Source organism: Sarcophilus harrisii, chromosome 1 (genome assembly GCF_902635505.1).
Source record: "Sarcophilus harrisii chromosome 1, mSarHar1.11, whole genome shotgun sequence".
In the NCBI taxonomy this organism is placed as follows: domain Eukaryota; kingdom Metazoa; phylum Chordata; class Mammalia; order Dasyuromorphia; family Dasyuridae; genus Sarcophilus; species Sarcophilus harrisii.
In genome coordinates, this window is record NC_045426.1 from 123,761,028 (window position 1) to 123,787,077 (window position 26,050).

Sequence of the window (26,050 nt, forward strand, 5' to 3'; positions counted from 1 at the left end):
AATGTGTGACCTGGAATCAGGTAATTAGTGGGAGAGAGGTGTCAGATGGCATCTATTCCTGTTTCCAGGACCAGCAGAGAGGCAGAATTCTTTCAGTTCAGGTCTTCTATCTTCTTAATGTCCTTGGATGCTAGGCTTCTGTGTGGTACTCCTGATGAAATTGCACTGTGCTTCCCGGCCAGGCCGTACCTCAATGTCTGCAGACAGTCTTCATCTGCTTTCTTAAGATATCATAGGCCAAAAAAATTCACTTTTTCTTGGTTTTCCTGATTAGAATTTGAACTGATGCACTCTTATCAATCATTGTAAGAGGAGAATGTGAAAGAGTTAAGGCAGACAAAAGTGCTAGTTTTCACTTGGCCATCTTGACTCCATCTCAACATTAATGATTTTTAAGCACTCTGGCATGGGTTCTGGATAATGAATGATGTCCTCATGCTTTCCCAGTCCCCAACAGAGTGAAGCAAGGATGTGTGCTTGCTCTCATGCTTTTCAAGCATGATGCCTTCAACAATGATATCTGATGCCTTCAACAAGGACGAAAATGGCATACGTCTACCATGATAATGGTAAATTATTTAACTTGAAAAGACTACAAGCCATCACTAAAGTAGAAAAAGAGTTGGTATATGACGTTCCGTTCATAAGTGATTAATGTACTCTTAATGCAACCTCTGAAGCTAAGATGCAACAATATATAGATGGATTCCCTGCTGTTTGTGCTAATTTTGGCATGCCATCACCAGGACTACACCATCCATCCTTTCATCCATGGAATGATCAGGTAAGTTCACTTACCTTGACAATACACTTTCTAAGAAGGTCCACATAGATGATGAAGTTGACGCATGCATTACTAGAGCTAGTTCAGTGTTTGGAAGGCTCCAAAGTATGGGAGAGAAGAGATATTAGACTGTCTTACCAAATTGAAGGTCTACAGAACTGCTGACCTCATTGTTCTATGCCTGTGAAATCTGGACAGTACACCAGGATCATGTCAGGAAACAATAATTTCCATTTGGACTTCAGATTTAGCAAGTCTGAAGAGGTCTTTTCTTGAACTGAACTGCCAAGCACTCAAACTTGACTGCAAAAAAAACAACTCCATGGGCTGGCCAATTACATGCTCATCTATAAGAGTACTCTACCAAAAACCTACACAAGGCAAATGTTCATCATAAAGGTCAGAAGAAGCAATAGGAGAACACTCTCAAGGTCTCCCTGAAGAAAATTGGAATCAATTGTCATTACATGGAAGACATTAGTACGGTACTACTCAGTATGCCCGCGTCAGAAAAAGTGCTATACTCTATGAGCAAACTGCAGTAGCTCAAAAGAAACATGAGATGAGCAAATTTAGAGACATCTCCACTCCAAATGTTCATATGAACTATTTGTGTGCCTGACTTGTGGCAGTTTTCTAAGCTTGCACTGGTCTGATCAGTCACAGTCAGATAAACTGTATCTTAACTCCAACATAGTAATGTCATTTTTGTCCTCTCTGAGAATGAAGAATCAACCAACAATGATTTTTCAAAGATCATCAGCCAGAGAGAGGAACTGCTGTTTTGCAATAAGGGTTTCTGATACATGAATATACTTGCAATAACCCACATCTGAACCAACATTATGGTAACTTGGGACTTCCCTTTTTGTAATTAAAAGGCAGCATTTTATGAGTATGGAAAGGAATAAATGTTAATATTTGTGTAATAATTACTCTTGGTGGTTGTTTTTTAAGTATAGTTTTACAGCACCTAATTCCAATAACCTCATTTACAAGTCTAAAATATGAGATGGATTTGGCCTTGGTGGTCACCTAGTTCAAACTGTCATTTCATATAGGAATCCCCTTTATAGCACACTTAACAAGTGATTATTCTTGCACAATTCCAGCAAAAAGGAATTCCCTACTTTTAGAAGATAATCCATTCAAATGGAAGCCAGTTTCACATCTAAGCAATGTATCTACCCAGTATTTTCTATGTAAATGGGTTATGAATAAATTATGACAAGTGCTAATTGAACAAAATCTAAACAAATCCCATTGTAATGGGATTTTTTTGGGACAACAGTGGACAAGAGCCAATATTTTTAGTCTGATAGAAAATTTTAACAATATCCTCTTGCTTCTTTCTTATTATCATCTCATAAGTGTCCAAATTAGTTCTTGTTCACCTCATGGAGAGGTTTATTAAGCTTCTATCAATTAAAAAATACTAAGGTATTAATCTTCTAATATGTAGATATTCTAAAATTCAGTCAAGTCATATTTTAAGAGTCTGTAAATCCTTCGATTGAATTTGTCTGTTTAACTAGCAGGCTGAACCTTGCAACTAACCATAAAAGAATGCATTGCATTAGCTCCAAGAATTTCTCCACAAGACAATTCAATATCATGTTGGTGAGCTAAAAAGAAAAACTGGGAAATGTGTTAAGGGGAGGTAAATAAAGAAATAAGACTTAAGGAAAATATGTGCAATGGCATCACTCTTCTTTAAGCTAACATGATCTCGTCTAACAACAGAGTCTCATCTATGTCACTTCTTTTAGGCTACAAGGAATATTAATGAATGCCATTTCAACTTCTAGCAATAAGTAGTTTTGTTGTTTACCTGCTAAGTACAGCTTCCTTATCTGCCAAACGACTTTTAATTTTACTAGTCAGGTAGTCCAAAAAAAGAGTCCAGATATCCAAACAAGAGAAGTAACCTTCATGGGTAGGCTATAATTCAAAAGAAATACAGAAAATGAAATTAATAAAAACAGAAAATGCTTATTTTGTAAAAGGCTGAATTCCCCACAAATATTTACTCTTCCTTTAAAAATTTAAAAACAAAAGCATGCTACTTCCTAAACAAATATTCCCCCAATATGTGAAATCAAAAAACAAATTCATTTTTGTAAAAACAGTCTCTTAATTTTTTCTTCTCTAGACAGCCATTTAATTAAAAGCTTTATACACAGTTATGGATAAACTCCTTTAATAGATATTATATAGAAGGGGTGTTATAAAGGAGAATAAATAAATCTTCTAAAACCAAAGGTCTGCTTCAGTGAATTTTAAAAAAAAAAAAAAGGTACAGAATTGAATTTAGGACTTCTGATTAAGTGGGTAATGTAAAAAGTTGCCCAAAAGTTCAACTCTTCTACACACCCCAGAAAATATGTGAAAAGGACCCTAAATGATAAATGATATCAATGAGAAATGATAAAGAAAACCAAACATCTATCTGACCCACAAGTGTACAAAAATATAACCAGAACTATGCAGAGATTGTGAGTTAGGATCCCATCAAGAAAGCCAACTCAAGCCCCAAATAATCAGATCTGAATACTACCAGCACAAAGAGAAGAGTTGTGTCAAGGAACAAAATGAAAGTTCCATAATAGGCCTGAATCCAACAGGTGTTCTAAATGAAGACCCTCTAAATGAAGCGCCTCTCAATCCAGTAAGAGAACCATGACGGGAGCCTAAAGCCAGATGCTAGGCAAGGTCTAACCAAAAAGAGTTGAGAAACAAAGTATATCTATGTAAGTAACTGTACAGGAAGATAGGGCCATTCAGCAGATATAAATACTAGATAAAATCCTCTTATATCCTGAGTTCTGAAGCAGACTCCCTCTTATCATGTATCTTCTGACTCTCCCTATCTCCTAGCTTCTTCCCTGCTGCCTACAGCAAGGGAGAGATAAAAGCATAGGCCAAAGTTCTTTAGTCATGAAAGTGATGCTCGAGTCACAGAATTTCTTAATCAAAATAAATAAAAAATAAAAAGATATTAATTTTCAAGTCTTCTTAATGGTCCTGATGAAATGTTCCAAGTAATTTGGCTACTTCTCAACATTTAAGCATATTAACAAAGAGCAGTTAACAGCTTGAGCCATTTTCTTTTGCACCAGGTTCTCTTCCAAATCTCTCAAGTTTTTGCTTCTAAAACTGGTCTAAAGAGTTTAAAATCCATTTTTGTACTACTATTAGAAGGGTTAATCTCCTCTAATCCAAATCCTGCTGCTGCAGACATAATGCACAAGGGTACTAGTTAGGTTATTTTGTTGGAAATTCTTTAAAAAAAAAAAATCCTGCTTTAAATATTTGACCTTCTTGCTAGATAAAGTCCTATATCTCTCCTTCTTTTCATGATTGAACACTAAGAGAAAGCATCTATACTAAGTGCCTCCATTTCTTTTCCTCTCTCAATTCTAAATCTTCTGCAATCTGACTTCCAACTTGAATCATTCAAATGAAATTGCTTCTCCAAAGTTATTGGTGATCTATTATCTAATATCCTTTACTCATTATTCCTTGTCCTCCTTCACCTTATACCCTCTGACATTTTTGATTGTCCTCTTCTCAAAAAATTCTCATTCTCTGTAGCTTCATGACAGTACTCCAGGTTTTTCTTCTACCTGTGGGTCAGCTCTTCATCCTTCTTTGCTGGATCTTTTCTACTAACAGGTCTTTTCTACTAACAAAGAGGCTCCTCCTCGGCTCTGTCCTGGGCCTTTTGTCTTCTCTCCCTAAACAACTTCACGGTGACTCACTGGCTTCCAAGGGTTTAATATCCATTTCAAAGAAGATGATTCTAATATCCTGCCCTAATCTGTTCCACACTAGAGTCAAGCATCACCAACTGCCTCTAAATCATCTCAAACAACATATCCTATAAACCAGGGATCCTCAAACTACGGCCCGCGGGCCAGATGCAGCAGCTGAGGACGTTTATCCCCCTCACCCAGGGCTATGAAGTTCCTTTATTTAAAGACCCACAAAACAAAGTTTTTGTTTTTACTACAGTCCAGCCCTCCAACAGTCTGAGGGACAGTGAACTGGCCCCCTACTTAAAAAGTTTGAGGACCCCTGCTATAAACTCAAACTCACTATGTTAATCATTCCCCATAACCATTCCCTTTTTCCAAACTTGCTTATTAGTGTGAGAATACCCCTATCCTCCAGTTACGAGGATGAAAACTACTGAGTCTGCCTTAAGACTTCATTCAATCATCCCATGTGTCCATCCTTTCCCTAAATCTTGTCTACCTTATGTGCCTTTCTCACTACTCAGCTACCACCCTAGTGTAAGCTTTCATTACCTCACAACTGGACAATCTCAATAGACTTTGGGTGAGTCTCCTTACTGCAAGGCTCCCCCCATTCCAGTCCATCCTCATAAAACACAAGTCTGTCCATCCTTCCCCACCCCTACTCACATAAACTTAAGTGTTCCCCCACTACCTCTCAGACCAAATACAAAATCCTATTTGGATTTTAAAGTCCTCCATAAGCTGGTCCCTTTTCTTATCACTGCAGATTTCTTATACCTTACTCCTCCATCCAAATACAATAAAGGCCTTCTTGATGCTTCTCACACACTGATATTACTCACACACAATTCTCCATTTCCTGACTCCTTTCACTGGCTATCTCCCATGCTTAGTTAGCTCTCCTTCCTCACTTCTGGATCCTGGAATTCCTTCAAGTCTCCTTTCTTCAGGGTCTTCTGCAAGAGTCCTTTCTCGCTCTCCCCACCCCATCTTGATCCAAACTATTCCTGACACCCAGCTAGTTCAAAGAAACCTGAACGTAAAACTTCATTCCCAGACATTTGCCAGTATCTATGATGTTAATGGATCTTGAAATGTAAGAAAATGCTGTAAGGATATGCTATAAGGAAAGCTAACCTAACAATAAGCTTTAGGATAATTCCCTCCTTGATAAAATATAAATCAAACACAGGTTATTTTGTTAATGTTTACACTTAATAGCAGAGCTGGGGTGACAATTCAGTTCTCCTCATTTCCACTCCTTATCCTTAAATCTTATCTCCATAAGTATATATAGAACATAAGTACACATAAGAACATAACTCCTGGTTTTCACCTTCATTTCCCTTACCATCTCCATTTCCCTCCCTATTACATAAACAGAATTTCAAAAGAAGAGAGCTCAAAAGACACTTAATTTTACCAAAACTTGAGCAAGAATCTCTTCCAAAATGTACCCAACAAGCAGCCATTTGTCTCTGAAAACTTGCAGTAACAGAAAAACTTACTACTTCCCAAGGTGGCTCAAAAACTTATTCTGACATTGAATCATGTCTTTAGAACCCAATACAGTTAAGTCTCATCTCTCTTCTACAGAGCAACACTTCAAATCCTCTCATCTGCCTCTCCTGACATCATCTCTTCTCCAATATAGTGAAGGTTCTTCAATCAATTCTCCTATGATATGATCTTAAGGCCTTCCATCAGATTCCTCTCTTCTGGATATGCATCATCTTGTCTACAACATCTGAAAATATAGTACACAGAACTAAACACAACATTCCAAATATGGCCTGGCCAAAGTAAAATAAACAGTGAATGATCATTCACCTCATTCAGAATATTTTGTCCTCAATGCAACCTAAGACTACAGGAACTTTTGAAATTCTGTTATATTATACTATTGATTCAGATTGGGCATGCAGTCTACCAAAGCCCTTTGATCTTTTCCAAATGAATTGCTTCTGGGTATCCCTTCACTATTTTTTGTCTATGAAATTCATTTCTTTTAATTCAAGTATACAACTTTACATTATTCCCTTTTAAATTCAGCCCAAAAGCCAACCTGACTATTTTTTGAGTCTAAGCAATTATAAGATGCTTAAGCTATTCAATTACAATTCTCCACTTTGCCCACAAGCATAAGGAGAGATTTTTTTCAAATGTTTGTTAAAATCTGAGGTATGTCTAGTATTATCCTGGATCATTCAATCTAGTAACTGTCAAAAAAGAAAACTAAGTTAGTCTGACTTGTTTTGTTCTCCATGAACATGCTGACTGAACATGCTGACTGTTGCTTTGCCTTTACTTTTCTAGATGTTCTATTTTTTTCCAATAAATTTAAGAACAATACTAGACCCTCCCCTTTTTTAAAAGTTGAGAATTTTTTCCTTCTCCAAACCTGTAGTACCTTTTTTGTTTTCTACAATATTTCAAAGATCATTGACAATGGTACAGAATAATATCAGTCAGTTCTTTCACTAACACAGAATATAGTTCATCAGAGCCTGGTGATTATCTCCCTTTATTATACACTGATAATAATACTGCTACTCTTTCTATCTACATTGATTTTCATGCAAAATCTTGCTGAGATGCCGCCCCTCTTTACCCTCCTCCCCATACACACACACACACACACACACACATATATATTCTACCAGTTCCTGGATTTCTTTATATGCACATATACCTTTCTCAGAGCCATATTTCAATGAGTGTAATCACATAAAAGTATCTATGGTAATTACAAAGTCAAGGTTGCCACCTGGTTTTGAGATTTATCTAGTTCATATTGTTAGCCATACTGTACATTTACGTACAAACATCCAAAGCTATAGTTTTGGACTTTTGTCTCTTGTGAACATCTGAGTAGCTTTATTATTCTTCTTTGAGAGCTATAACCACCCTAAGTTATTATCCGAAAAGTTTCTGTTAACTTTACTTTTTAGTTTAAAGTCCTTTTGATTAGATTTGCAAGACTATACAAGCAAAAACAATTAATAGTATTCCTTGTTAAATGCAACCCATCTCTTAGCCAAAAGCATAAATGCAACCCATCTCTTAGCCAAAAGCATATTATTCCTATATTTGAAACCCTTATTCAGAGCTCTAAATCTTATTCTCAGATACTAACTAGCTGTTCACTTCCTAAAGCTGTTGCGCCTTCTGAAGTCCTGATCAAGGAATAACAATAGTACAATAGTGACATCAATGCTCTCTCTTACACTAGTCCCATAAAGTCTGTTCATAATTTTTAGCAACATTCTCTAAAGAGTCATTCTGGTAGCTTCATTTGTGCCCAAATGTATCACCAGATGTGGACAGCAGTTAGGCAGAGCAATAATCCTTAAGTGCTTTCCTGATTGGTTTCACCTTTCTATTTTTAAACAAGGGCACAAACAGCTGCCCTTACTTGCCTCATCTTCTTCTGACCCTCATTATAAGATTTCTCACCTGACATCTGTGGATCCACATCATTATTCCTTGGAGTACAATGCAGTTCCTTCCTCCTCAGAAACTTCAGCTCCCTCCTCCATGGGAGAAGAAGTCTCTTGTCTGGTACTTAGCACCCAATAGTCTCTTATTTGTCACAATCTTCGACCCTCCAACCTCCTTATAAAAGTCAGAAATCCTTCCCTTTTGTTTCTTCAAGATCCCTTTCTTGTTTTCCCACTGATATCACAGGATTCTGTGACCTTGTATCCTTTTTTTCCATTTTTAAAGAAACACTTCCTTTTCTCTGATGATCTGGAGAGATGGGGCATTCTTCAAGCCTCCTTAGCTTCTCTTCTAAGAGGGAAGACAAGCCTGCATAGTTTGATTATACCTTCTCCCACTTAAGCTGAAAGTAAAATCGGGGAACAAGGCTGCTTATATAAAAGCATACCAGTAACAGGGCAAGTTTCAGAGATATGCCCCCTTTCTCAATCCCTTGAATGTAATTTTAGATGGACAAGTACAGTCTCCCACACGCAGCCAAAAATAAAGAACCTAAAGTATGAGAGTCTGAGTATAAAGGCGGAAACTCAGCAGGCAAAAGAGAAGAAATAGAGCTATTTGTTTCATGACCATATACCTATGAACCTTCCAAAATACAGAAATTCTACTTTCACATTTTCAATTTAATAGAATCAATAGAATTAAAATTCTAATAAAAAGGTGAGAGCTTCATTTTTTTAAAATATCTAGATCTTATGTTGTTTTGTATCCTACCTACATAGTAACTAAAAGAGTCACATAAAATATATGGGATCCAGATTTAAACATTTTCACCTTATTCTCTTATACCTAACTCTATTGCTTTCTAATTTTAGTGCCCATTTCTTCTTCCCAAATTCGTGATTTCTGAAACCATAGTCCACAGAACCCTGGTTCTAGATAAGGGGAATATAGGTTGCACACAAGAAAAATTCAATGCCTTCAGCATTTGCACTCCAAAATATCAAATATGCAACTATACAAGCATTAAAACACAACATATCATAATTTTGGGGTACGCAAAACTTCTATTTAGTTTCAAAATGTCTCCAATTCCTTCTTTTCCTAGATTACTGCATATCCCCTGATTCCCATTTACAGATTGTCAATATATTTCAAGTCCAAATCAAATTAATTTGAGAAATATTTCTCTATGCTTATCATGGGGTTCTTAGCCTAATCAAAAAAGACCCAGAACTAGAAAGAGAGGCTGGAGTTATGGATTCTAGTTCTCTTACTTAATACCTGTGTAACAATAACCATATTAGTTCTCCCCTCTAAGCTCTACTTTCCTGAACTTGTAAAAGAAACAGGTTGGACTACGTCATTTTTATGACCCCTTCTAACTCTTAAATTCTAGTTCCTATTTTAAATTCCTCAAATTCTTTTTCTCTTCCAATCTCCCTACCTCCATTTCAACATTTCCAACCTTTAGTATGTATTCCCCAATTCATTTCCAGTATCCTAACAGTATTTTCCTTCCAGGACCTACAAATAAACAATGGTGCTCCATGCCCTTCTCTTACATGTAGTTAGTGCTTCTTTCTGTAAATCCCTCTATAATTGAAATCTTTCAGTTCTTCAATCTTCTAATCTTCTTAACTTCATGTGACCTACTATGTTCCAGAAAAGTCTCATCTTTACCACTCAATGCCTTTTTTTCTCACAGGTGTGGCCTGTACTCACAAGGACTGATCAAATTTAATTAAAATTATTTTAATTTCCTTTCTCCCTCTAAATTTCCTTTTCTAGTCTCACAAAAGAATATTTTTAATCTACTTAAAATTAACTGCTGTTATAAAATTTTAATTCAATTCAATGAACATCTACCAATATCTACCATGTGTTCAAAGGCACTATGCGTTCAAAGACAAATAAAACAGTCTCTACTTACATTCTACACCTTAAACCAAACACCTCATATTCTACAAAGTGATATAATAATATAGATGTAAATACAAAATAATCTGAAGAATAAAGCACTAACAACTGGGACATCAAGGGAGAGAGGAATGAGAAGAAGCCTACTTCTTAAAGAAAACAGCACCTGACATGAGCCACAAAAGAAACTAAAGACTATGACTGAAAGAGATCAGAAAAGAGACTTGCTTATTATAACAAATGCATGGAGATGGAATATGGAATGTCAAATTCAGGAAACAAAGTATAGTAAAGTTTGGCTGGATAGAGTTCTCAAATGTAATTTAATTCAAGAAGCATTTATTAAGTGCTCACTATGTGCAAGATAGGCTCTGAGAAGACAAAACAAAAAATAGTCTAATCCCTGGCTTTAAAGTACTTCCTTTCTAGTGTTAAGTAAATCTTGGGCCTTGAAGGAAATGACACAAGGTATAGCAGACAACCTGAAACAAAGTCACAGGTAAAAGGGGAAATGCTATATTAGGAGGAATATGGAATTTATTTGGTTGGAATAATCTAATTTGGCTAAAAAGCAGATGGTGTGAAGGGAAGTAATTTGAAACAAAGTCTGGAAAGTTCAGCTTGGAGCCAGACTATGAAGACCTTTAAATGAAGTTGAGAATTTTCCGTCTTATGCTTGAAAGAAAAAGATAGCCACTCAAGATTCTTGACAATGGGAATGACTTCATCAGATCTGTGCCTTAGGAAAATTATTTTGGCAGCTCTGTAGTAACTAGTAAGAAAGAATTTAGAAGCAGGGAGGCTGACAAAAGAATACTGCATCTATTCAAGTGAGAGATAATAGAATGCAGGAACTAGGGTGATAGCTGTAAGAATAGAGAGAAGAGACTAAATATATGAGAGGGAAAAATATGTAGATTAAGCCCACAAAATTTGGCAATTGATTTAGGAAAAGAAAAGAACTGAAGATGACTCCAGGTTGCAAAATGGGATATCCAGAAAAGTCAAGGTGCCCTAAACAGAAAGACAACTTGGAGCACCAAAAGATTTGCAGGGGAAAATAATGAATTCTACTGCAAACTATGTAACAACCAAATGACATATGACCATTTAACAATCAAATCAGTAAAAATAACTCATCAAAACAACTCATAATATTCACCATACACGCATCAAATTGGTAAATATGACAGAAAATAAATACTGGAGGAAATATTTGAGGGAAATGTATATACACAGACAAGCAGTCCAATGCACTTAGTGGACCTGTGAACTGGTACACTTGTCTAACTAACTATTCTGGAAAACAATTTGCAGTTATGTTTAAAAAGTAACTAAAATGTTCATACTTTCTGACCCAGAAATTCTATAGAGGAGTGAGAGTGTGTGTGTATACTATGTGTTTTTATATACAAACACACACACACACACACACACAGAGGAGGTCAAAGAAAAAAAAAGATCTATTCACACCAAAATACTAACAATAGCAATTTTCATGGCAGCAAAGTATTGGAAATAAATTCAATAATAAAAGAATAATTAAACAAATTGTAATTTATAATATAATTAATATAATGTTAAAAAACAATGAATATGAAGGATCGCAAGGATAGGAAGACATAAAAACAGATTAAAGCATTAAATCAGTTAGTCAATAATCTATTAAATGCCTACTATGTGCCAGGCACTGTGCTAAGTGATAGAGATTACTCTATAGTCTCTGCTATGTGCAAACAAAATATATACAGGATAAAATGAAGATCATCTCAGAATAAAGACACCAAGAGGACTTGGAAGTTCGTCTTGCAGAAGGTGAGACTTTAGTTGAGGATCAAAGAAACCCAGAGAAGTTAAGAGGCAAGAGATGATGAAGGAGAACATTCCAAGTATAGGGCAAACCTGATAGACAGGAATGTCCTTTTTAAGAAACAACCAAGAAACAGAGCTTACTCTGTTTTGGTAGTGTTCTGAGCAAAAGCCAGTTGCAAGGGGCTGAGAAATAAGTAGAATGTGAAGAGGTGGAGGCAATGCAGTATAAAATAGCTTAATCTGCTAATCTAGAAATACAGAGAAGAACTTGAGGAGAATTGGAAGAATAAAGTAAATGGTTTGATTTTTCCTTTTTAAATCTGGGGAGATGCAGACATGTTTGCCAGCAATAGGGAAGCAACCAATAATAATGAGAATAAAATGACTGAGATGGGATAATTAAGGGTGAAAGCTCCTGGAGGAAACAATAAAATAGTGTCAGAGACAAATAAAAGGCCTGACTGATGTGAGAGCCATCTTTTTATCAGAACAGGAACAAAGGGATAGAGACCAAGGGATGATGATGATGATGAGGTAGGGATGTGTATGTGTGTGTGTGTGTGTGTGTGTGTGTGTATGTATATATATATATATATAATTGAGTTGGGTTTTGTTTTTTTTTTGGTTATTGTTGTTGTTGTTGTTTTGCTGAGGCAATTGGGGTTAAGTGACATATATATATCAAAGTACAGAAACTGGGAATGGAAAGAGTTCACAATAAATGAACTGAACTCATTTTCTCAAGAAGGGAAGCAACAGGAAATGATGATTAGATACTAGCATATCTGTATCCTGACTAGCATATCTGTATCTGACTCCTCTACTCTAAAGTGCTTGTGAAAAGAACTCGGGAACTAAAGTTTCTGAATTTAAGACATTTTTGAAATTCAATTCTCTGTACCATTCAATTTAACGGCATTAATTACAAAATGGAAGGATTTATAAGTCAGCATTATGTAATGCTTTATGGTTTGCAAGGTTATGAGAGTAAAAAATACAATATTAAAACAAATGAATATTAAACAAAAAGAGTTATTTCATGCCATACCTGATGAAATGTGTACTTGAATAACAGCGTCAAAAACTCTACCACTGGGAATTGAGAGTAGGACTCTATCCTCCTCAAATGGACACTCACAAAGAGACGAAGAAAATCAGTAAACTTCTCGATGTAGCTAAATAAGAAAAAATATTACAAGATAAAAATCTCAAATTCTACCTTCAATGGAAATAACTTTAATAAGATAAATGAAATAAATCCAAGATTAAACAGTTCAAATCTTTTACATTATCAAAACACACTAATGCAAGCAAAATATTTTCAATTAAAAACATAAAAGCCTGCATCAATTACCTACAAGACGCAACCATTCTCTCCATTAACATCTGAAACATAGCAGAAAAGTAATTTTAATGCTTAGATAATAAGGCCTTGTCAAAAGCAACTGCTCTCATATTTCTCCAACTACTATGGCATGACCCATATAAAATAAAAGGAAAGGAAACTGAGCTAACAAATTGATAGGTAGGTCATATCACTTGTATAGTGCATCTCAAGGTAACAGCATTTTACTCTGTGATTTCCAGAGGCAAAGAGTCATTAAAAGTTAGAAGACATAATTATGAAAATATATGTACCAAAAAACCACGCGACAAGATGATAATCTTCAAAAGGATTAGCAACCAACTAAAATATTCCTAAATTTACAATACAAGTAGATTTTGTCCTTTTATTTCTAATGATAAATATACAATGCCAAATATCTCCAAGAATTCTTTACAGCAGGAATGAATTATCTTAGTGCTTAGAAAGATGAAGCAACCTGTCATCAGAAGGACTAATAAAGCATTAGAGCCTCAAAAGGATCATAGAGCTCATCAAGAAATCTGAGACCCAGAAACAAGAAATGATTGACTTGCCCACTAACTGCAGTAATAAGATGAGGCCTCAATATTTCTAGATTTTTTTTTGTTCCCCAGTTCAGAATTTATTCCACTATATGATGCTAGTCATAGGTAAGTATGATCCACAACAGGAATAATAAAATTCTGATTAAAGGCATAGCACATCACTCTCACATTCAGAAACTGCCATTTCAAGTCCCTAAATACCAAAAGGTGATTGGAAAATGAGATGGATACACTTTTTGAAACTATAAATTAAAGATAAAAAGAATCATCTGGCCTACAATAAGGCAAGTCTACTTGTAAAAGAAATCCTTCCCTAAAGTCACTAGGCACCACACTTCACTTTCAGTCAAGTTCCCTCAGGCCATCTGGAAATGACCAGAAATCAAACTTTCTCACATTATCACGGGTTCTTAAACAATTTGATCATGGTTGGTCTTTGCTTACATAAGGACCTATATTAATTCTAGAAAACAGAGATAAAAATGAGGATTTGCAATTTATATGGTATTATTTCATAAAGATAAAAGCTCAGAGAATCACTGGACCAAATACTTAGGAAGACTAGCATTAAAAGTACTTTATGCTATTATTTTGCCCCTTTCACCAGAATCTCCAGAAATTCTGAAACATATATGGTCTTATATATCAACTAGAGAGATTTGTCTGAAGGTATATGTCCAAATCAATCAGAATAGAATCTTCTCCACCCTAATCAAGCTTCTTATTAATTAAATTTATATGTGTAAAATGTATCCATTTTCTGTACCTCAGAAAATAAAAGGGGCAGCTAGGTGACACAGTGGATAGAGCACCAGCCCTGAAGTCAGGAAGACCTGAGTTCAAATCTGACCTCAAACACTTAACACTTCCTAGTTGTGTGACCTTGGGCAAGTCACTTAACCCCAACTGCCTTAACAAAAAAAGCAAAAAAAGGAAAAGAAACTCAATTCTCAGTCATGCAAATTAATGGAACACAAAAATTGAATGCAAGGACAAATAAAGTACAATATAAAAATCATATTAATCTCCAGGCCACCCTCTTTATTTAAAATTAAAAAAAAAAAATGTACCAATACTAACTAAACTTTATTCACCTCATTTTCCTTTCCTTGCCCACCTTCTAGTTCAGGTGCTAATGAACATTAAGAGTTAAGAGATAAGAAGTTGTAGAAAGAAGCAAAGGACCCAGTTAAGCAGCTCCTGAACAACTGAGAGATGACTATCAATTTTTTTTTTTAGAATTTGTTATAACAGACTCTTAAGAGTCATAAAGCAAGCACACAGTATTTTTCATATCACCTGTCTGTACTTGTCAAGTTCGCCTTTCACAATGCAACTGGAAGCATATAATTGAAATAGAAAATTAAAGAAAGCAAAAAAGTTAACTTTAAAGTTCATATACAGATATACTATGATTTTTCACCCAAATCTAAGTCCAGTCTGTGAAAATGGCATTGTCCAAAGAATAAACTGTAAAGTAATTTTTAATGACATGTTTCACAGTAAAAACTCAGAAGACAAAAAATAATGAACTCAAAGAAAGCAAAAAGATATTTTTAAATAGAGAATACCATTTCCAATCTCAAATTAGAACACAACAATAATCTTTTCATTAACCTATAACAAAAAATTAGATCAAATTAATTGATCTGTTACGTATTCTCAAAGTCTTTTTAATGAAGCTAAAAAAAGAATGTTGGAAAAATTGTATTTTCAAAAAAGCACTTGTATTCTTAATTGATCCTATCAGTTACTACTTAAAATGACATCAAATTAAGAGGGAAAGAACTTTATTACTGTAACAGGATATGAGTTCTTCCATGAGTACACTAAGTTTGATGTTTAGATATATCTGGCATATTCCTACATCAGTTTTATTTCTCTTAATGTAATAAAGCCTATAAAATTAAATTAGCCAAGAGTCAAATTTTCAAAGTAATCCAAAATTACACTCCATGCACGTGAATTTATATATCAAACAGTTAATAACCCTATGAAACTGCTAATGGTACTGAAAAGGGCACAAATTCTTCAACCATTCTTCAAGTCATTAAAAGCGACCAGGGAAAGTGGTTAAAGTAATAATCATTTTTGCTTCCAGGCAAAGTGCAAATGCCTACTAGTTCAATATAATACACCCAGTTGGAGGCTTCCAAATACCCTCAACATGAATGTTCTTAAAATAAGCATCCAATTTCCCTCTTGCCTTTACACAGCAATGTAGCATCTTGTTCATGAAAAGTGTAAGATACATAAACTGACATCGCACTGAAAGGGAAAGAAAGAATTAGACCTGACAAAGTGCTTCCATTTATCCTCAAATGGATTTTTAAGGAGGGATTGGGGGAGTAATAGGCAAAATAAAGACCAATAGTCTTATTCCTGGGTTCCACTCAAAAGAATGATAAAGAAGCCATAAAGCTTTCAAAAAAATATGTCTATCTTTTGGTGAAAATTCACCAAGTAATATGCATAAAACTGACAATACTCTATACCTTGCAAAATATGTCCTACTTACTCCCTTTTACTTATAAAAAAAAGTGCTCAAAACTAAAAGGCAATACCAACTGAAAAGGGGGCTGGATTGCAATTCTTGTACCTCCACATGATTCTTCTGAAGTTTCTGGCTATGAATGAGAGACAGTTTCAGTTCTTGAACCACCTTATACCTGTAGTCAAATGAGTAAGGGAGAAAGGAAGAGGAGGAAAGGAGTGGGAGGAAGATGGGAAATATAACAAATCCTAGAACCACCACAATCACTTTTCAAACTCAATCCCTTTCCCCTTAGCCACCCCAGCCCTTTGAGCTATCGACAGGCCTGTACCTACCATCACACACACCTACCTTTCTGCTCTTCTTTGGAGCTCCAAATTCTGAAATCAAAGAGGATTAAAGACACTATGCACAAGAGCAATGAATCATAATAATCCTTTCTGAGTACATACTTCTTACTCTGCTTTGGCTTCTCTTACCTTTCATCTAGTTCTTCTAGTCTGCTCTTCACTGTGTGAGAATTATTATCCTTGGTGATTTTCTGCAGGAGGTAAAAAGTCTGCTGGAACATTCGCAGTAAATACTCTTCAAATTCCATAGGCACACAGTTCTTAGACATGAGTTCATTGATGCAAGACATGGCCAGAACTCCAAGCCTGCCACGTTCCTGACCAAGGACACAGTTCTGATTGCTGCCATTGACTGATGCCATCTTTCTGGCCCGAATGTCACAGCCAAATCGAGCAAAGTGGAATATCGTGGTAAGGAGGGATGGGGTGATGCTGGTAGACAGAGGAATCCAGCTGAAGAGATGGGCCAGGCACTCCAAAGCCAGGGAACAGATATACTCACTCTCTGAATCAAGGATAGGGATTGGCTGGTTTAACAGTTTGGCTGCACTAGGACTCTGCAACAGGTTACTTAGTAGGTCACCTGAAAAATTTAGGGGAAAAAATTTTGGAAAACTATATTCAAATCACCTTTAAAGAGTAAGAAACATTTTAATAATCTAAGTCATTTCTCAATCAGCTTCTAAAATTACTACACATGCTACTGCTAGGTTTTTTTTTCCTTTTGAGAATGTGAACCAATATTTAAAAATCAATTAAGATTAAAGTAGAACATCAAATCTGAAGAAGCTACTAGAGTAATAATCTAAGAAAGCTAATTCTCATTTTTTCCTCAAAATAATTTCCAGGCACCTGTCAGATTGGCTAAAATGACAGGAAAAAATAATGTTGATTGTTGGAGGGGATGTGGGAAAACTGGGACACTAATACATTGTTGGTGGAGCTGTGAACGAATCCAACCATTCTAGAGAGCAATCTGGAATTATGCCCAAAAAGTTATCAAACTGTGCATACCCTTTGATCCATCAGTGTTTCTACTGGGCTTATACCCCAAGGAGATACTAAAGAAGGGAAAGGGACCGGTATGTGCCAAAATGTTTGTGGCAGCCCTGTTTGTAGTGGCTAGAAGCTGGAAACTGAGTGGATGCTCAAAGCAATCTACATAAAAACTTCCTCACTCTGCCTTGTGGCAATTTCTATGTGCTCAACTTCCATGGCAAACATTCTCATACAAGTCACCATTTCTAGTAGAAGGAAAACTGAAACCACTCTTTCCAGCAAACACTTGCTCTCCTTGCCAAGCAGAAACACTGCACAAGGCCACTATCAGTAGAATGGGGAGTGAAAATAAAATGACAGACATCAGAAGTGAAACAGTTTTCAAAATAACTGCAAACTTTTAACAATCATATGAAAAGTTGCTCAAAATCACTAATAAGAGAAATAAAAGTCCAAACAACTCTTAAGTTTTACCTCATACATAGTATAAAGTGACAAAGATGTTTAAAGATATAAATAATCAATATTTGAAACACTGTAGTAAAGCATTGAAATGCTATCTGGTAGAATGCCAAATTGATCCAGGAATTTAGAAAAATCATTTGTAATTATGCTCAAGTAAATAAAATGTCTATACTCAGATCCACTGTTAAGTATAGATCCCCAAGGGGTCAAAGATTTTTTCAAAAAAAGGTCCCACATACACGAAAATATTTATATAATAGAATTTTCTATAGCATAAAAAACTAGCAATAAATTAGAAAGCCAGTGATTGAGAATAGCTAAATAAATCTGTAACAGATGTACCTGAATACAACTACAACATAGGAAACAATATGAAGACTACAGAGAAGCATATGAAGACATGAAAACTCATATAAGTGAAGCAGAACTAAAAAATAATAAACAAACGGACCACATAAAAATGAATGCTTTATAACAACTAAGCTTGTCCCCAAAAAAGAAATGAGAATATGCACCCCTCTCTACCTTTCATTGGAAGTGTGAAATGCTATAATACACTATCAGATTCTGATGATATATTCATTTTGTTTTATGGAACTGCTTTTTTTCTTTTTTACTCATTACAAGAGATGACTGTCTAGGTAAGGAAAGTGGAAGATCCATACTTGAAAATAAAAATAATATAAAAATCGAAATAACAATTAAATCTTTAAAAATTAATAGGGGAAGGAACTTCTAATGTATATTTCCCAACTCTTCAAGCTGTTTTTTTTCTTCAAACATCAATCACATAAGTGGCTGTGCTGCAACCTTAGCCTAAGTAACCTATTAACAAAGAAACAAATTCTAGTCAGCATTATAAAAAATGGCTCATGTAACCAGTTAAAAATAAGTAGCTCCAAACTTTTTATGAGTGTAACTTTGGCAAAATTATGCTTGTTTCATTGCCAATATTTTGTGTTCTTCAATATGGCAGCATACAGAGACAAAAGGCAACACTATGAGGCATGGAGGCTGAAAGAAAAATAGGAAGACAAATAGCAGGGTAAATGCTGACAAAGAAGAACCAACAGAGAAAGAAAAGTTGCTGGCCCAAGATGAATCCCTCAAAAAAACTTAGTAATTATTTTGTTGCAAATAGTTAAAAATTGCCATAAATTCAATCTTTGCAGACAGATAGCTCCCACTGTAGAGTAGCATAGCTTCTGGACAGGAGTTGGTCTGGTTCTCTCAAGTCCAACAGAGCTACTGTCCATGACAAGCTTCCAATGGATCACTGACTCACATACAAAAGGTAACATCAAAAATAAGTTAGAAGAGCAGGGAAGAAATTACCTTGCAAATCTATGGACAGAAGAGTTCATGAACTTAAACCAAGAGAGATCACAAAAGATAAAATGAAATTTTGATAACATAAAGGTAAAAAGATTTTGCACAAATGCGGTTAAAGAAGAAAAGGATTCAAATGTACAAAAATATAGCAGCTATTTTTTGTGATGACAAAGACCTGGAAAATAAGGAGATATTCTGCCCTGGAGGATGGCTAACAAATTATGTTATATAAATGTAATATAAAACTATTGTGCTATAAGAAATTATGTATAGTTTCTGAGAACACTGAAAGATATGTATGAACTAATAGACAGTCAAAGAAAGAGAACTGGAACAAGTCTAATGACATAAATATTGAAAAATAAATAAAACAAAAATGTTTTGGTGTCAAGAAAATAGGCCAGAAAAAAAAAATCATAGAAATATAGGTTAACTTTGAAAGTTATATGTCAAATGCATTGCTTTTTTTTTTTTAAAGCAAGTTGTGCATAAGAGATTTGCAGATTCATGTACATTCTTGTTCCTGTCCTGTATTTAAGAAAATAACCATTTCATTTGGTGTCTGTTTGAAATTTTTTAAAAACTTTAAATGCTACTCCTTTCTAGGTAGCTTGATAAAGGAGACAGAAAACAAATATATAAAAAGGATAAAAATGTTACCATCCTTTTAAATTCTATTCTGATGTAGAAGTAAAATAACCCCAGGTCCCTGTCTCCCCAATTTATAAAGGTTTCAGGTCCAGAGTTTGTGATGGAATATATATCTATTGTTTTAGCCAGAGCCAGCCTAGCTAAGTTCAGAGAAGTTCTATCACCAAAATGTTGACTAGGTAATGACTTTGTCAATCACAAAATTCACAAGGACTATCAATTTGGAAAAATGCTCTGTACCAGCAAAATGATACTCAAACCAGCAAAATGATAAATCTTGACATTATGAAGCAAACAATGACATCAACAGGAAGGGAGAAATCTATGCCAGAGCAAAAAAAGCAAAAGTGACCACCACAAAAGGAAGCAAACCAGGAAAATGGAAAAGTGTGTTTAGAGTCGTAAAACTCCTCCATCATTTAAATAGAGGAAATGGAAAGGCAAAATATCATGGTTATAGATCCTGATCCATTGTCTACTAGTAAAACTTCCATAAGAAGGAACTCATTTTCTTTTCATTTTTGATCTTCCAAATATACCCATCTTCATTCCCTCACTCTGACATCTCATTTCTAAAAGATTGTAGACTCTATTTCCAACTGCTGTGATAAGCAAAGAAATCACAGAAGGACTCTGATAAGAAAGAACTTCAATTTTCCTATGCCTTGACAAATGAAAAGTGTATTTTCTTCCTTTCACATCCTGTTTCCATTATGGCCCATATTATCAGTGGCTATCTAGGATTCATCCTTTAGCTTCACAGGTATGTTTTCATTCTCCATTCTTCACTGAAGATCAGAAAAATTAATTAGTATTTTTTAAAGAATGTAGGTAAGAAATTAGATAAAGCACTCAGGAGTCAAATTTGTTATAGCTAGCTAAACCAGAATCTAAAGCAGTAAATAAAGAGCCAAACTATTAAATTTAATGGGTTTAAATATAATTCAGTTTATTCATATAAATAATAAGTATTTCACAGAACATGAATTTCCTTGGGTTAAGATTAAAGAAATTTACACATAGTTTTCCTTTACAAATAGGCCTGTGGTGGGAGAAGAACTCAATTTTCTCCAAGTTACACATATAGTTTAACATAAGATTTTGACAGATCAAAAGATGTCTAATAATTAAATATATTCTTTTTTCTTTTTTGAGAAAAATATTAAGTCATCAACATTGTGATCAAATGATGAAGGTCTCATGACCTTATTTGTAAGGCTTACTTTTGGGAAAGAAATATTGCAGAAGTTACTCCTTTCCTCTTTTGAATGCTTGAAAAAAGAGGAGGGGAGAATCATAACAAATGAATGTTATGAGTTTTTTTTTTCTTTTTTTAAAGGAGGAAGAAAACTTATGGGATTACATAATTCCTTTGGCTTGTTATTGAGACCAGTTCCTCAAACTAAAATTGCAATAAATTCAAGTTATGGAGCTAATTCTAAGTAGAAATGACATATCTACACATGTGACCTAATTTTCCCTACAGAGAAATGTCTATTTGCATATTTACACTTCACACTTCCAACTATAAATTCAAAAATTCACTAATTTTCTGTTATATGCTACAAAATGAGGTTCTTAGCATAGCTGCTGAGTAACCAGCACATACCATTAAAGGAGACAATACACATAGTTCTTTCATTTAAAAAAACATTTTTAGTAAAGTTAATTGCTACAGTAAATATAAATAAAATTTGTTTTAATGCATCTAAAGATAAATCTAGTTTGAAAGCCACACCACAGTAACTACTAAAAATATTTCCCTCTGCAAGCTACAGAAGGAAAGGAAAGAGTTTAATGGTATCTAAATGTGACAGAAAACAAAATTGTCACTTTCAAAATAGGTTTCTATTTTCTTTTTTATTCTATCAACCAACATTATGAATCTTTTAAGCTGTATACATCTATCCTAAAATTAAAATCTCATCACAATTATATAGAATTTTCCTATACTAAGACTCTCTAAAGTAAACTTTTTTCAAAATAGTGACTTAAACCAAGAGAGATCACAAAAGATAAAATGAAATTTTGATAACATAAAGGTAAAAAGATTTTGCACAAATGCAGTTAAAGAAGAAAAGGATTCAAATGTACAAAAATATAGCAGCTATTTTTCGTGATGACAAAGACCTAGAAAATAAGGAGATATTCTGCACTGGAGTTAAGAATAACTTAAGTATCTATAAAAGAAGCAGTCTTCAAAACACTTAAGACTTTTTTTTTATCTTAAGCTTCTCACAACTCCATCTTTCAACTGTTAAACCAAACAATTTGAGCTAGAACTTCCTAATGTCAAAAGGTCTTTTCCTTATGGGAAAGGTGTAGAAATAATTCTAACATATCAAGTTTTACTACAGAGGAAGCAATATGTGCTAATTCACAGATTGTAGCTACTTGAAAAGGTAGCTTTTCACCACTTAGTGTAAAAACAAGAAAATTGTCATTTTACTTGTAAGACAAATAAATACAATTTAGAACTATATAACCATCACTGCATATGTACAGGTTTTATTCAAATTATACACAACTCCAGAGAAAGAACTCTGGGAGATGACTAAAAACCATTACATTGAATTCCCAATCCCTATATTTATGCCCACCTGCATTTTTTATTTCCTTCACAAACTAATTGTACAATATTTCAGAGTCTGATTCTTTTTGTACAGCAAAATAACGTTTTGGTCATGTATACATATTGTGTATCTAATTTATATTTTAATGTACTTAACATCTACTGGTCATCCTGCCATCTGGGGGAGGGGTGGGGGGGTAAGAGGTGAAAAATTGGAACAAGAGGTTTGGCAATTGTTAATGCTGTAAAGTTACCCATGCATATATCCTGTAAATAAAAGGCTATTAAATTTAAAAAAAAAAAACAAAAACAAAAACAAATTATACACAACACAAAAATGATTTGGGTCTAAATAAAAACAAAATAAATCACTATATAATGTTCCAATCTGCTTTGGCAGTTCTAACTCTAGGATAAAAGAACACTGGGCTATATAATATCAATCTCTCTGCTGGTTAAGTACTGAGCAGCAGTTCCAAAGTAGAGCTACAAAACTGATTGTCAATCTCACAGCTTTACTGGCTTTAGGAAAGGAAAAGGCAGCATGCCTTGATTGAGGGAGGAAAGCAAAAGTTCAAATATGTCAAACTACCAGAACTAAAAATTCAGAATGAAATTAAATGAATGAGCAAAAATGGAAGAGAAGACATTTTTAGATGAAATAATAGGAAAAGTAGTTCATGTTATAGTATTTGGAAGCAAAAGACCTGAATCTGAATCTTGACTCTGCCAATGACAATATATATGTCCTCAGCAAAGGTCCACATTTACAAAAAGAATTAATCTCTACAGAGCATTATGAATCTAAGTCTATATATTTCCTTTATAGTTCCTTGTAGGTAATTAAGAAAATACATGTAAAAAAGCAAAAAAAATCAAGGAAGTTATCTTGACTGATTTGGCTAAGATATGGCTTCAAGACACAAGACAAATAAAAAGGATATCACAATATGGCAAACCATACCACTTTCTCCTGAAGTTGGGGATGGTGGTGGAGTGGCAGCAGTAACACTGTGTTTGTCCCAAATGGTCTCCAAAATACCTGCAAAAAGAAGAACATCGAAGTCTTATCAATCAACATTTATTAAGTGCTACCATGTGACAGGCTGGAGACAAAGAATCAAAAGATGAGTAATCTCTGCCCTCAAGGAGCTATAAATTATATCTAAGCACTTACCATGAAAAATGTGATTAGGAAAACTGGAGGAGGGGAGAGGAGACAGTGAATAGAATAATTCAGTAGTAATTTTAATCAATTAACTTGTGGTTGGAGTGGGACAGGGAGAAAGGAGCTCCAAGACAATCATCCATATGATCACTGTTCCCCACTGAGTTTAAAATCTGGCTGAAAACTAGCACACATAAAGCTATACTATTACTACATTGTAGAAGGTCACAGACAGTGGGGTAACTCTAGGTACTCTAGGTGAGGTCTGGTTCCCTCTGGGCTGAAGGAGTTCCCTTCATTCACCCAGAGTCCCCCCACTCTCTGTGGCCCTCTAAAATACATAATAAAGTAAATTAAGTATTCATAGGATCATAGCTTTAGAATTGGAAGGGATCTAAGAATTCAACTTCTTCAACCCTATGATCCTAAGACCTGATTTGTCAACAGGCAAAAGGGAGCCACTGAAGGTAAGGTAATGCAAGTTTAATGTACCAACAATACTCTGTCACTCAACATTTAAGTGCCTATAATAAATTAAGATACAATCCCAGGCATAGGGAAACAAAGATGAAAAAGATTAATGATCCCTGATCTCAAAGAGAAAATATACTATTGGAATGAATGTAAACTGTTTGCATTTTTGTTTTTCTTCCCAGGTTATTTTTTACCTTCTAAATCCAATTCTTCCTGTGCAACAGGAGAACTGTTCGGTTCTGCACACATATATTGTATCTAGGCTATATGATGACATATTCAACATGTATAGGACTGCTTGCCATCTGGGGAAGGGGGTGAAGGAAGTGAGGGGAAAAGTCGGAACAGAAGTGAGTGCAAGAGATAATGTTGTAAAAAAAATTACCCAGGTATGGGTTCTCTTAACAAAAAGTTATAATAAAAAAAATAGTAAATTTAAAAAGAGAAAGAAAGAAAGAAAGAAAGAAAGAAAGAAAGAAAGAAAGAAAGAAAGAAAGAAAGAAAGAAAGAAAGAAAGAAAGAAAAGAAAAGAAAAGAAAAGAAAAGAAAAAAATATACTATTGGGGAGGGAAGAAAGGGTAGAACTGGAAAAGATACATATACAAATAAAACACAACAAAATAAAGACAAAGGAAGAACACTTAAGAAAATCAGATCAGGGAGACATTACCTAGAGGGAAGAGGGAAATTAGGGAGGCTACAGTGAGGAGCTGTACTTAAGCTGAGCCCAGAAGGATTTCAATGGACAGAGATGGGGAAAGACTAGAAAATTAAATGCATGAATGTACTACTGCTGTAAAGAACAGGAAAGGACTGAAAAACAAGCATTCTAGTTTGAGTCAGAGTTTATGCATGTATGTGACATAATGCTACAAGGGTAGGCTGAAGCTAGACTGTGAAATCCCTTTAAAAAATATGAAGATAAGCAGAAATTTCTATAATATGTCATGGGTAATAATGAGCTACTGAAAGTTTCTAAGCAAAGTAGTGAAATAAACAGTCATTCTTGACAATATGAAAAATATTTTTGGCAACTATATAAAGACTGAACTAGAGAAAAAAGAATTTATCCAACTAGACATCTAGTTAAAAAGAGTTAAAGTTAGGCATGATAAGGTGAAACATAAATGGTAACCAGGCTGAGAGAAAAGGGAACATGGGATCAGTTTTAGAACTAGGAGGCCTTCTGGCCCATCCTCCTCATGTTACAGGTCAGCAGAGCCTTCATTTGAACCCACATCCTCTAAATCCAAATTCCACTACAGTGTGATGACTTAGATCCAAGACAAAGATGAAGAAGACAGAATAAAAGACACCAAGATTTAGAGCTTAGATAACTGTGAGAATGGTGCTATTATCAACAACAGTGATGACTAATTGAAGGGACAGCTTGAGGAGGAAGGAAAAGTAGATTTTGAACAACATATAATTGAGGTGCTGCCAATGGGACATGCAGGCAGAGGTTGGGGTTGAATAAATCTCAGTCATACACACATACACACACACACACACACACACACACATCTACACAGTTGATAACTGAACTCAAAAAAGTGGATGATTATCTTCAAGGAGTAGAAAAGAGTCAAAGGCAGAACTTTGGAGGAAAATTCACAGTTAACATTTAGGAGGAAGAATGTCAAAGTAGTTAATAGAAAAGAATATATTCAGGAAAAGTCCATGGTCAACTGTGCCAAATGCTGCAGAAAAATCTAAGAATTAAAAACTAAATCAAGTCACTAAAGACTTTAGAGGAAACATTTAGTAGAATGAGAAGGTCTGAGGTCACACTAGAAAGGGCTAAAAAGCAACAGGATGGTAAAGATGTAGAAACATAAAGGGGAAAAGATAACAAAGAATGATGGTTTAAGGAAATAATAGTGTCACAATAAAGTTTTAGGATAGGTAAGCAAATT

The 26,050-nt window shown here is 34.8% G+C and overlaps 1 protein-coding gene across 2 annotated transcripts in view; it reads right to left on the reverse strand.

Moving 5' to 3' along the window:
- The window catches only part of XPO6 (exportin 6), a 113,684-nt gene that overhangs the window by 57,446 nt on the left and 30,188 nt on the right, over window positions 1-26,050 (reverse strand). For both annotated transcript variants that reach the window (XM_003762081.4, XM_031962829.1), the window contains exons 6-9: window positions 23,457-23,534; window positions 16,603-17,056; window positions 12,767-12,893; window positions 2,616-2,725 (exon numbers count right to left, since the gene is read on the reverse strand). In XM_003762081.4, coding sequence (XP_003762129.1) covers window positions 2,616-2,725; window positions 12,767-12,893; window positions 16,603-17,056; window positions 23,457-23,534 — 769 coding nt within the window. The remainder of the gene's footprint in view (window positions 1-2,615; window positions 2,726-12,766; window positions 12,894-16,602; window positions 17,057-23,456; window positions 23,535-26,050) is intronic.